General features: G+C 37.8%; 1 protein-coding gene across 1 annotated transcript in view; it reads right to left on the minus strand.

Moving 5' to 3' along the window:
• Positions 1–1948: 1948 nt before the first annotated feature.
• Positions 1949–12442, minus strand: part of LOC127526995 (cytosolic phospholipase A2 gamma-like) — a 64139-nt gene continuing 53645 nt past the window's right edge. Inside the window, exons 8-10 of the mRNA XM_051924289.1 lie at positions 11782–11820; positions 8156–8209; positions 1949–2178 (exon numbers count right to left, since the gene is read on the minus strand). Of these exons, the coding sequence (XP_051780249.1) occupies positions 2054–2178; positions 8156–8209; positions 11782–11820 (218 nt within the window). The 3' untranslated portion in view covers positions 1949–2053. The remainder of the gene's footprint in view (positions 2179–8155; positions 8210–11781; positions 11821–12442) is intronic.

The following is a 12442-nucleotide window of genomic DNA, read 5'->3' on the forward strand; positions in this document are numbered from 1 at the left end:
TTTTGTTCTGACCAAATAACTAAATTTTTGTCTCATCAGTCCAAAGCACTTTCTTCCAAAATGAATCTGGCTTGTCTAAATGAGCATTGACATACAACAAGTGACTCTGTTTGTGGCGTGAGTGCAGAACACCCTGCCATACACATGTGCTGAATTGTAGAACGATGTGCAGATACACCATCTGCAGCACGATGTTCTTGCAGGTCTTTGGAGATGATCTGTGGGTTGTCTGTCACCATTCTCACAATCCTGCTCATATGCCGCTCCTGTATTTTTCTTGGCCTGCCAGACCTGCTGGGTTTAACAGCAACTGTTACTGTGGCCTTCCATTTCCTGATTCCATTCCTTACAGTTGAAACTGACAGTTTAGACCTCTGAGATGGCTTTTTGTAGCCTTCCCCTAAACCAGGAGACTGAACAATCTTTGTTTTCAGATCTTTGGAGAATTGCTTTGAGGATCCCATGCTGTCCCTCTTCAGAGGAGAGTCAAAGGGAAGGAAGCACAACTTGCAGTTGACCACCTTAAATACCTTTATATCTCATGATTGGACACACCTGTCTATGAAGGCTTAACAAGCTCATCCAACCAAGTAATCAGTACTGAACAGTTACATGTATTCAAATCAGCAAAATTACAAGGAGACCCACATTTGTGCACAGCCAGTTTTTCACATTTGATTTAATTTCATAGAACTAAATACTGCTTCACTAAAAATCTTTGATCGGAAAACACCCCAGTACTCAGATGCTCTTAGTAAATGAAAAACATAGCACTGTTGTCATTTTTGTTGAAAGTAGAAACTTAGGCTTGGGGACATAGATAGATAGATAGATAGATAGATAGATAGATAGATAGATAGATAGATAGATAGATAGATAGATAGATAGATAGATAGATAGATAGTATCTATCTATCTATCTATCTATCTATCTATCTATCTATCTATCTATCTATCTATCTATCTATCTATCTATGTCCCCAAGCCTAAGTTCCTCGGTGATGATTCAATGGATTCTCAATTATCTTCTAATCCGCCTATCTTGGTATCATCTGTAAATTTAGCCAGCTTGTTACTTATATTCCTATCCAAATAATTTATATTTATTAAAAACAGCAGCAGCCCTAACACTGCCCCCTGCTGGACACCACTCTTAACATCAACCAATTCTGATAAGGCTCCTCACACAATCACCCTCTGTGTCCTGTGTCCGAGCCAATTCTGCTCCCATCTACACTCTGAATACCCACTTGTTTTAGTCTGATGACCAACCTCACTTAAAGAACAGGTGAATCAGGCTGGTGTTGTGTTGATGGGTGCAGAATTGACTAAAACCGTATGTCATGACTTCTCCTGCATCTTTGAAGTAACCCAATATGGAATTCAAATTAGTTAATCTATGATCACCCTCCACAGACAGTACATAACATGTTAATCATTTTCCTGTTATTGTCAGGTTTTGGTGTTAGGAATCTGGGGAATTGACATCCAGAACTGTTTCATTTTTGGACTTTTTGACCCATTTGTCCAATTTCTTTTTATTATTTTTCTTGTTCTAACCATTACGTTTATTTTGGCATAGTCAAGAGCATTTTGTGTTGACCTTTCCTTTAGCCATGGCCATTGTCACTGCACTCTTTGCCAGTCACACGACATGGATGTCAGGTAATTTATTATGTCATCTTTTCCTGCCTATATAAGATAGTGGCATTCAGCTTCAGGATTCCAAGCATTTGGATTCACTTCTACAAATAAATGCCAATGATAGTGTTTGTTGTATGCAATTTAAAGAAGTTATTTTAAGGACATAATGCAAAATTATATTTGACTTGTGTTATGGCTCTATTAGTAAGCAGTCCTGGCGTTTTGGTTTTTTTTTTTTTTTTTTGGAGGGGGGTTCTGCCCCCTGCTTTCATCTTAATTTATATACTGATCCCCATATGTTTTTTATATCCTTACGTCTTTTTCTCTCAACTATATTTCCATATGTGCATTGTAACAGTTGGATGGCTGACATGTTAAAAGTGTTAGAAGGTATGCTACTGATTGTATTTTTATTTACCACAGTGCAATTTGAAAAAATCAGAACTGCACAACATTAGGAAAACAGCAAATACATTACCGTTTGCAAAAGTCTCCTCTATCTGGTTCATGGTATACTCAGTGATCATTTTCATTCCTGATGAGAGATAAAAATAATAAAAAGAATTAAATATTCCTAACCTTTACTACAGAAGCAGGTCTGTCATACAGCTGCTTACATAAACAGTGGATTCAGAAAATATTGAGACCACCTCACGTTCAGCACACTTTTTTGTGTTGTAGATTTAATTTTAAATGAATACATTTGCCATATTGCCCACCAATCTATACTCAATAACCCAGAATGGCAAAGTGAAAGCATGTTTTCAGGAAGGTATCCAAATGTAATAAAAATTACTTCCTTAGAAGGCTGGCGTCCTTCAACATCTGCAATAAGATGCTGCAGATGTTCTATCAGACGGTTGTGGTGAGCGCCCTCTTCTACGCGGTGGTGTGCTGGGGAGGCAGCATTAAGAAGAAGGACACCTCACACCTGGACAAACTGGTGAGGAAAGCAGGTTCTATTGTAGGCGTGGAGCTGGACAGTTTGACATCCGTGGCAGAGCGACGGGCGCTGAGCAGACTCCAGTCAATCATGGAGAATCCACTGTATCCACTAAACAGGATCATCTCCAGATAGAGGAGCAGCTTCAGCGACAGACTGCTGTCACCGTCCTGCTCCACTGACAGACTGAGGACATCGTTCCTGCCCCAAACTATGCGACTCTTCAATTCCACCCGGGTATGAGGGGTTTACGTTAACATTATACAAAGTTATTGTCTGTTTTTACCTGCATTTTTATTACTCTTTAATTTAATATTGTTTTTTGTATCAGTATGCTGCTGCTGGAGTATGTGAATTTCCTCTTGGGATTAATAAAGTATCTGTCTATCTATCTATCTATCTATCTAAAAATCTCTAATTTACAGGAGCATTTGGTCCCTAAATTTGGTATTTTGTTGAAGTCCCAAGTATTCTTGGGTAAGTCTCTAAATGCTTGGCACACCTAGATTTGGGTAGTTTATCCCATTCTTCTTGACAGATCTTTTCCAGCTCTGTTAGTTTAGATGATAAGTGTCTGTAAACTGACATCTTCAGGTCTCTCCACACATTTTTAAACCTGGGCTTTGTCTGGACCACAAAGAGACTCCAGTGCTGTCTTGGCTATATGCCTCAGGTCATTGTCACACTGAAAGGTGAACTGTCATGCCAGTCTGAGGTGGTGTGCAGTCTGGAGTAGGTTTTTTTCAAGGTTTGGCTGCATACATCTCCCTGGCCCTGCTGCTGAGAAGCACCACCTCAGCATGATGCTGCCACCACAATGTTTCACCAAAGGGGTGTAATTAGACAGTCCATGTGCAGTGCCTGGTCTCCACCAGACCTATTTTTCAGAGTTCTGCCCAGAGTTTAATTTTTGTCTCATCAGACCAGAGAACATTTCCCCTCATGTTCTCACAGTCCTTTACAGTGGCTTCCATCTATCTCCTTAACCATAAATGCCTGTTTGATGAAGTAATGCGGAGATGGTTGTCTTTCCTACAGGATCTCTCAGAGATCTCAATCAGAATTTACTTTAAAATACTAGTAATCGTTTATAAAGCCTAAAAATTCTTGCTCCGTCCTATATTTTGGAATCTCTGTCCCCTTACACTTCAAGTCGTAACCTCAGATCTTTGAATGGCTTAAAATTATGAAAAGCCAAGCATAAAAGAAGTGGTGAGGCAGCCTTTTGCTGTTATGCACATAAATCTGGAATATTTTACCAACTGAAATTTGCCAGGCTAGTATTGTGGATAATTTTTAAAAAATCAGGATTGGTCTCCCCTAGACTTTCTCATATACTCAGATATGGGGATATTTGAGGAGTAAACCACAAGACAATGATTATATTTTTATTTTATGTATATTAAAGAACCATCAACAACAAACCAAATCAAATTAATAATATATTGAACAATTATTATAAAAGTAAAGTTTACTTTAAGTAAAAGTAAATTGGCCTCTGCAGCTGCATAAATAAAAAATTTGCCATGATAATTTTATTTTGGCCAACAATTCAGGTAAATTACCATTTTCAATAAGCGGAAGTCGGTCAAAAGTTGCAAGAGACTTTAGTATTGGTGTAATATAACACTTGTACACAAAATTTTGTGTATGTAAAATAAAAACATTCTGAAATATATATGTATTGCCATTTGAATGGAAAATGGAAAACTGAATTTGAAACAAATCAACCACCACCCCTGAGAAAGAGAGCTAGGCCAGCAGTGTAAAACTTTACGCTAGTAAAAATAAGTAAAGTAAATAGATAAATTAATAAATGAATAAAGATAAATGGAGTAAAAGAGGGGAGAGAACCTGCTTCCTCAATTTAATGCTTATTCTAAAATGTTATTGATCAGATCCTGCCAGGTTTTGAAAAAGTTCTGCACAGATCCTCTAAGTGCGAATTTGATTTTTTCCAATTTCAGATAATATGTAACATCAGTTAACCACTGACTCAGAAGAGGAGAGTTAGGTTTCTTCCAGTTGAGCAAGATAAGTCTACGTGCCAATAGTGTAGTAAAGGCAATTACAGTTTGTTTGTCCTTCTCCACTTTAAGCCCCTCTGTGAGCCCACCAAACACAGCTGTTAGTGGGTTAGGAGGTATTGTAACACCAAGGCTGTCTGACAGGCATTTAAAGATTTTGATCCAGAATGATGTTAATTTGGTGCAGGCCCAAAACATGTGACCCAGTGAGGCTGGAACTTGATTGTAGCTTTCGCAGGTTGGATCTTGCCCTGGAAACATTTTGGACAATTTTAAGTGAGACAGATGTGCTTGATATATAATTTTGAGTTGAATAATTGTATGCTTTGCGCATATGGAGCTTGAGTGAATTCTGTGCATATCTACTTTCCACTCCTTTTCTGAGATGTTGAGTGAGAGATCCTTTTCCCATTGTCCTCTTGGATCTTTGAAAGTGAGGGACTGTAAAATGGTTTTATATATAATGGAAATGCTGTTTGAGTCCTCAAGACTGATCAATACTTTCTCTGGCATAGAGGGAGGTGGGAGGTGAAGAAAATCGGGCTGGTTCTGTTTAACAAAGTTTTGAATTTGAAGGTTGTAAAAGAAATGTGTTGCTGGAAAGTAACATTTGGAGTGTAATTGTTCGTAGGATGCAAAGACGTCTATGTACAGATTTTTAAGTAATTTAATCCCAAATGTTTTCCAGGCATTAAAAAATGCATATGTTTGAGAGGGTGGAAAAAGGTGGTTCTCATGTAGAAGTGCCACAGATAAAAGCACGATTGGGTTGTTAGTATATTGGCGATAACTTGTATTTGTTGGCATGCAAAGCAAGGAGTATAAAGAAGTACTGTAGGATTTTATTTCTATTGCGGACCAAGGTTGTGTATGTTCATCTATCAGTGTCCACGTCCATGTTTTTATAGTTTTTATATTTGCTGCCCAGTAATAAAATTGAAAGTTAGGTAGAGTCATGACACCTTCCACCTTAGGTCTTTGTAGGATTGCCCTTTGGATATGTGGATGTTTTGAATTTCAAATAAATTAGGTTATGGTTGAATCTAATTCCTTAAAAAAGATCTAGTAATGTATATTGGAATGTTTTGAAATAAAAAAGAGAAGCTTAGATTAAACAGGCATTGAATATTGGAAGCTAAGTGACTTCCTTTAATAAATCCATTTTGGTCTTGTGATATTACCAAAGGTAGCACTTTCTCCATCATTCTAGCTAGGACATTGGAGAGTATCTTAACATCATTATTCAGAAGTGAAATTGGTCTGTACAATGCACATTGTAATAAGTCCTAATTTTTTTAGGAAAGATGGAAATTAAAGCGTTACCATAATATGATGTGAAATTATCAAATTTTTAATATTTTTGAGGAAACGTTTCAGGTAAAGTACCACTTCCAGTTAGTGGAAATAGCTGAAAAATTCATAGAAATCTATGTTTTGTACCTAATTCTTGTATGCAAAATTTGGTTAACCTAAGTGAAAATGTACTCAAGTTACATAGACACACAGACAGATACACTGACATAATTCCAAAAATGGTATTTTTGGACTCAAGGAGGTCTAAAACATCAAAATTCATCAAAATCTCGAAATCTAATTTTTGGACGATTCTAATACTTTCTCTATACTTTGTACGTATATGAGAAAGTAAAACTTGCTTAGAACTCATTACTTTAGTTTGGCTTTTCGTAGTTACATTTCAGTCTTATTCCTAATAGACTACATGGGCATAGAATTATCATATCGTATTGACAATCGATTCAAATCCCCGTTATTCTCTGCTCTCTTTTCTGGTTCTTCTAAGGTGGTGGTCTGTGCCACCACCACCTGATCAAGGCACCATGCAGCCCCTTTTGGTGATGGATTTAAAGCAGGGGTCACAGCTGTCCATGAGACCAAAATCATCAATTACTATCATGTGAACCCTGAAAACAAAGAGGACTTCTTTACAAATATTTATGTTAGGTAGAATACCAGTAGGGGTTGGGAGGTCTTTTAGGCTTTGGATGCCCTGCAGATTTTGTTTTTTTTTCTCCTACCTAACTGGAATTTTTTTCTTCTTTTTCTGTCCTCTTTACAATCTAACCTTACCTTTTGCCTTTGTTACTTATTTTTTTAAATTATTGCCTAATCTTATTTGTTGTTCGGTTCATATAACTGAAATATTTTTGTCGTCCTGTAAATCACTTTGAGCTACAAAGTCTGTATTAAAATGTGCTACAGAAATAAATGTTGTTTTTGTTGTTGTGCAAATCTGTTAGGATGACCATAAAGGCCATTCGTACCCAGTTACTCAGCTTTGTTGGATTACCAACTCTAGGAAGACACCTGGTTGCTCCAAACCTCTTCCATTACCCAATTGTTGAGGCCACTGTGCTCCTAGTAAAGCTTTAGAAATGGTTTTATCCCATTGCACTGATCTGTGCCTCACAACAATGTAATCACGAAGGTCTACAGAAAGTTCCTTGGACGTCAAGGCTTGTTTTTTGTCCTGACATAGTGTGAATTGTGGGACAACCTTGGCCTACTAGCGAAAGCTCTGAATAAAATCTGGATTGGGTCAGAGATGAACTGGAGAGACTCAGATAACAAAATACTAAAACTGGCTTGTGATGATGTAAGTGTCAATTTGGGAAATTTAAAAATGTGGCCATTAAAACCATTAACTGGTTTTAATGTCAGTTAAAGACTATACCACCTTGTGAACTACAGCACAGTGAATTGACAAGTTTTCTGACAAATGAGAAAAGGGAGCTGGTCTTTTGGACTGTTACACTTTGAAATAACCAACTGAAGGGAAGTGGCAAGACACTTCAGAAGGGAAAGTCACTAGTGGAACAAAAATATAATCAATGAATGGGACGATCTCAGCACTGGGGCACAAAATATTTTTTATAAAAAACAATAAAATTTTTCATACAGCAGAATCATCTTGAAGTTAGAGAAGGAAGGTCTGAATATGATTCATTACTGCTAGACTTCTGTAAGAATACCATTTTTCTATTAGATTTTGCATTTAATCTTTAATTTTGCATTTTATTCTTATGCTTTACTAAATACAAGAAACATTTCAATATGAGATTGCTACATTGTTCTGGTCTCAGGTGTTATCATAAGGGTTTCAATGTAAGGCTACGGAGGGTTAGGGTGAGATAGTCCAGGTTGGACTGAGGATGAGCCTGGCAAATGAGGAAACAAGAGGCTGGTGTTAAGTGTATTAGCGCTTTTTTGTTTTCCGAATAAAACAAACACTCACAATTTTAAAACCCAAAGTGCAAATAAGTGAAGTACAGTGTTCCTTCAACAAGTAAATAATGTATTAAATGCAGTATTCAGTGGAGATTAAAAACAATACGTAAATAAACAATAAATATTTCCATAAAAACTCAGTGAGGTTTTTCATCTTATCACCTCTGCCAAGCGTTTCATGTTGCAATATTAAAAATATCAGAAGCCATGATTCTGAATGTATTTTTAAATAAAATACAGTGCAATAGTGGAAGACCAAAACGAGTAAATGCATAAGACATCATTAGGTACAGTACCTTGTTCAACTTGACCATGTAGTGAGTCAAAAATGAAATCCACAATGCCTGGATCTGGAGAGAGACAAGGTAACATTGAAACAAGTATAAAAAGACGAGTGTCATAAAATGTTCATAACCTTCATTTTATGTAAGAGCCATTTTCCTAGTTCTATAAAATTCATAAATATCTTACTAGATGACAATGCATAATCTATGGGAGATTCCTATAACTCCCCATAAGTAGAATTGTATTGGTATATTCTTGCCATTTCTAGCAGCTTTGAGTAAACATTATTCTTCAGTTAGTGACAGTCTTGCTATGTGTAAGGTGTAGAAGCATACAGTTTTAAACCATGCTCGTGCTTGTGCACGTGACCGTGCTTGATGGCCTACGGGGTCTTTGAGTGTACGAAGTAACACGTAAAGATAACATGCTTATTTAAGCACAAAGCCATACGCTTATAGCGTACAGAAGAAGAATCTTTAAGTATAGAAATAACTAAAATTCCTCAAGAAAGATTAAGTTTAGACAAGATACATTTTTCTTTTTTATTGCCTTTTATTCTACGTGTGTAACTATTTTTTCTTTTATTCTTGTATGGATTATTTGATTTTAACTTTCACTAAATATTTTTAAAACAAACTTTTGGACTGTGAGATTTCTTTTGGCACGCGTTTTGCCCACGCTCGACTTTGCCTTATACTTTGGTGGCTACATTTTATATTGCACTTTTTTGGTAAAAATGTTCCCATAGAAGTTTTAATAAAGTAGGTCTATACAAATATATGTATGTATACATATATATATATATTTACATTTAGAGCATAGGCTGTTACTTAAGTAGTTAAGTAGTTCAGGGTCTCTTTGACATCTGAATAAAGTCTCCTTAATCTCACTAGTAAACATAACTGGATGGGTCACAGTGCCCAAGGAAGGACATATAACTTTTTTTAAATAGTTATTAAATATTATGAGTATTAAGAATGCAAGTATACAAACAGTTGCAACTGGTGCTTAGCCAAAAAAAAGCTATTTATGATGTCCAACCTCATGACATAACTATAGTCAACTATAATATCTTCCTCTTAATGCTTACTAAAGAGTGCATCACATGGGGTTCAAAAAGAAACTAAAACATTCATCCATTTTTTGCCTCTTATCTGGGTCCGGATCATGGAGACAGCAGTGTAAGCAATGATGCCCAGACATCGACATCCACTTTCCCACAACTTCCCTCAACTTTTCATGGGGTTCATACTGAAGCATTCCCAGGCCAACTGAGAAACATAATCCATCCAACATGTCTGCAAGATCTCCTCCTTGTTGGACATTTTTGAGACACCTACAAAGAGAGGCGTCCAGGAGACTTTCTAATCAGATGCCCGAACTGCCTCAACTAGATGCTTTTGATGTGGAGGAGCAATGGTTCTATTTTGAGCTCCTCCCTATTGTCTTCACATCTCACCCTATCGCTAAGGCTGAACAAGACACTGTAAGAAGGAAATTAATTTCTGATGCTTGCATTCATGATCTAATTCTTTTGGTCTCTACCCACAGCTCGTAGCCATAGGTGAGGGTAGCAGCATATATTGACAGGTAAATCGAAAGCTTCACCTTTCAGTTCAGCTCCCTCTTCATCATGATTGACCAGTAAAACATTCACATACTGTAACTGAGGAAGTTGCTCAAATCTACATATCAATCTTGTGTTCCCTTCATCCCTCACTCGTGAACATTAATGCAAGATACTTAAACTCCTGCACTTAAGGTAGAGGTTCATCCCCAACCGGGAGTGGGCACTCCACCCTTTTACAGCTGAGATCCATGGCCTTGGACTTGGAGGTATTGATCCTCATCCTGACTGCTTCACACTCTGCTGAAAACTGCCCCAGTGTGTGTCTAGGTTCACAGACAGACAAAGCCAACAGCACTACATCATCTGCAATTAAAAGAGATTCAATCCTTTGGCCACCGAACTGGACCTCTTCCACTCCTTGACAGCACCTAGAATTTCTGTCCAGAATCAGTGACAAAGGGCAGTTTGATGGTGTCCCACACTCACCAGGAATGAGTTTGACTTCCAGCAAGCAATGTGATTCAAGCTTTCACTCAAGATGTACAGGGAGTGAATAGCCTACAACAGCAGGCCTGGTACCCCATAGTCCTGAAGCACTCCCACAGGACATGGTTGTATGCATTTTACAAGTAAATAGAACGCATTTAGACTGGTTTGGCATACTCACATGAATCCTGTGAGTATAAAAAGCTGGTCTAGTGTTCTGTGTCCGGGACAAAATCTGCATTGTTCCTCCTGAAGCTGACATTGGAACAACAGTCAGATCCTCCTTTCAGGAACCCTAACAGAGGCCTTCCAAGGGAACCTGAAGTGTGTTTAATCATCCTAAAGTTGGAACACACCCTCCTGTTCCCTTTCCACCACCTCAGTTTGCTCATCCAGAGGCACTATCCCTGACCTCCATGTAATGTTTAGGAGGTGTGTTAGATAAGACAGCCCAACAACATCCAGAGCCTTTAAGAACTCAGGGTGAATATCATCCACCCCTGAAGCCATGCCACTGAGGAGTTTTATAACTACATATTTTTTTTGGTTGCCTTTAGTAACGCACACTTCTCCCTAATTCAGACACAGCTTCCAGCATGATTGTTGTCTTCCTTCTCATTAGCAGTCTGGTGCACAAAATGATTCATGCATTAAGTTTTGGGGGGACTTGAATTACCTTTGAGTTTTATTCCACAATCCCCTACACCCCATAGTGTGAAGAATGAATTCGAGCTCTGTGTGAGATTGAAGTATGCCAAACAAATGCTGGAAGTTTACAACCCTCAAGTTCTGAAGCCTATTCTGCTCGTCCCTATTAAGAAACCAAAAGTAAGCATCTCAGCATATGCCCAAGAAGCTAACATGAAGGTTCCAGACAATGAGAGACAAAACCCATAATGGCATCGTTCATGGGTTGACACAGCTCTTTATGGTTTCTCAGTAGATGATATGACAGAAGACACCACCAAACAAAAGGAACTCTATAGTACTCTAGAGGAGACATTAACTTCTTACAGAAGGTTCATTTTGATCATACACTAACACATAACAAGAGAAAACATACATTACTGAAAACAAAGACAGACCAGCATGGCATAAAGAATTATCTCTGGAGTATCATTTCTTGGCTGATCAAGCAATTCTATTCCAGCACAACTTGTGATAAATTTGGAAACACACTGCACAAGTTTTAAGAAATGTAACAAAAATTTGAAAAACCACTGCCTACTACTAGATATACCCTTTCAGTAAAAATAATCTTCTTATTAAAGAGATTTACTTTTGGCTTGTGGCGAATGGCTGGGGCCCTTGCCTGGCCAGGATGCCCCTATAATTTAAGGTCAGGGCACCACGGGTTGAAAACATGGAAGCTCAACCCTGCTGGGGCCCGTGGCCACCACCAGGGGGTGCCTGGAGAACTGCTCAGCCTTTGTTTGCAGCACTTGTCCACAGGCTGTTTTAGCTTACTCCCAGGTGTGTGGATATACTATATAACTTTAACAGCTACTGAGAGATGGATCCCTGACTTCTCAATATCACCATCAATGAACAAAAAAAGAATGGAAAAAAATAGATGCTTACCACAATCAACATTAGTTTTCCAGAGGTCTTTTACTTTATCTAAAAAAAGAAAAGAAAAGAAACAGTCATGTCATTAAAACATTGAAACAATACAGACAAGAACAGACCATTAAGCCCACAAAATCTCACCAGTGCTATCTAATTAATTATTCTAAAATACCATTAATTTGAGTTCTGAAGGTCCCTAAAGTCCTCTGGTCCACTACGGTACTTGGTCACTAGGTAGTCTTTGTTAATAAAAACTTCCTAATGTTTGTGTGAAATTTACCTTTAACCATTTCCCAACTGTGTCTCTGTGTTCTGGATGAACTATTTTTAAAGTCAGAGTCTCCATCCACTGGACTCATTCCTTTCATAATTTTAAACACTTCAATCATGTCACCTTTTCAATAAGACAGCATCTTCCCGCACAATCCCTAAGGTGATTCTAATCATTAGCACCTTATCTAGAACATCTGATTCTAATGTGATGGATTTGGAGTGGTGGTAAAGTTAGGGGTGGACTTATGTGACAGATCTGCATATTTGTTAGATTATGAGAATGAATATGCTATATCAATTTTATATCGACTCAGATAGGTCACCTTTATCTGTAGGCACTATTTGAATGAAGATCTCTTTACCTGCTCAAATCTGTTGAAAATGTCCATGGGGTGTAATT

The sequence above is a fragment of the Erpetoichthys calabaricus genome, chromosome 3 (genome assembly GCF_900747795.2).
Source record: "Erpetoichthys calabaricus chromosome 3, fErpCal1.3, whole genome shotgun sequence".
Taxonomy (NCBI): Eukaryota; Metazoa; Chordata; class Cladistia; order Polypteriformes; family Polypteridae; genus Erpetoichthys; species Erpetoichthys calabaricus.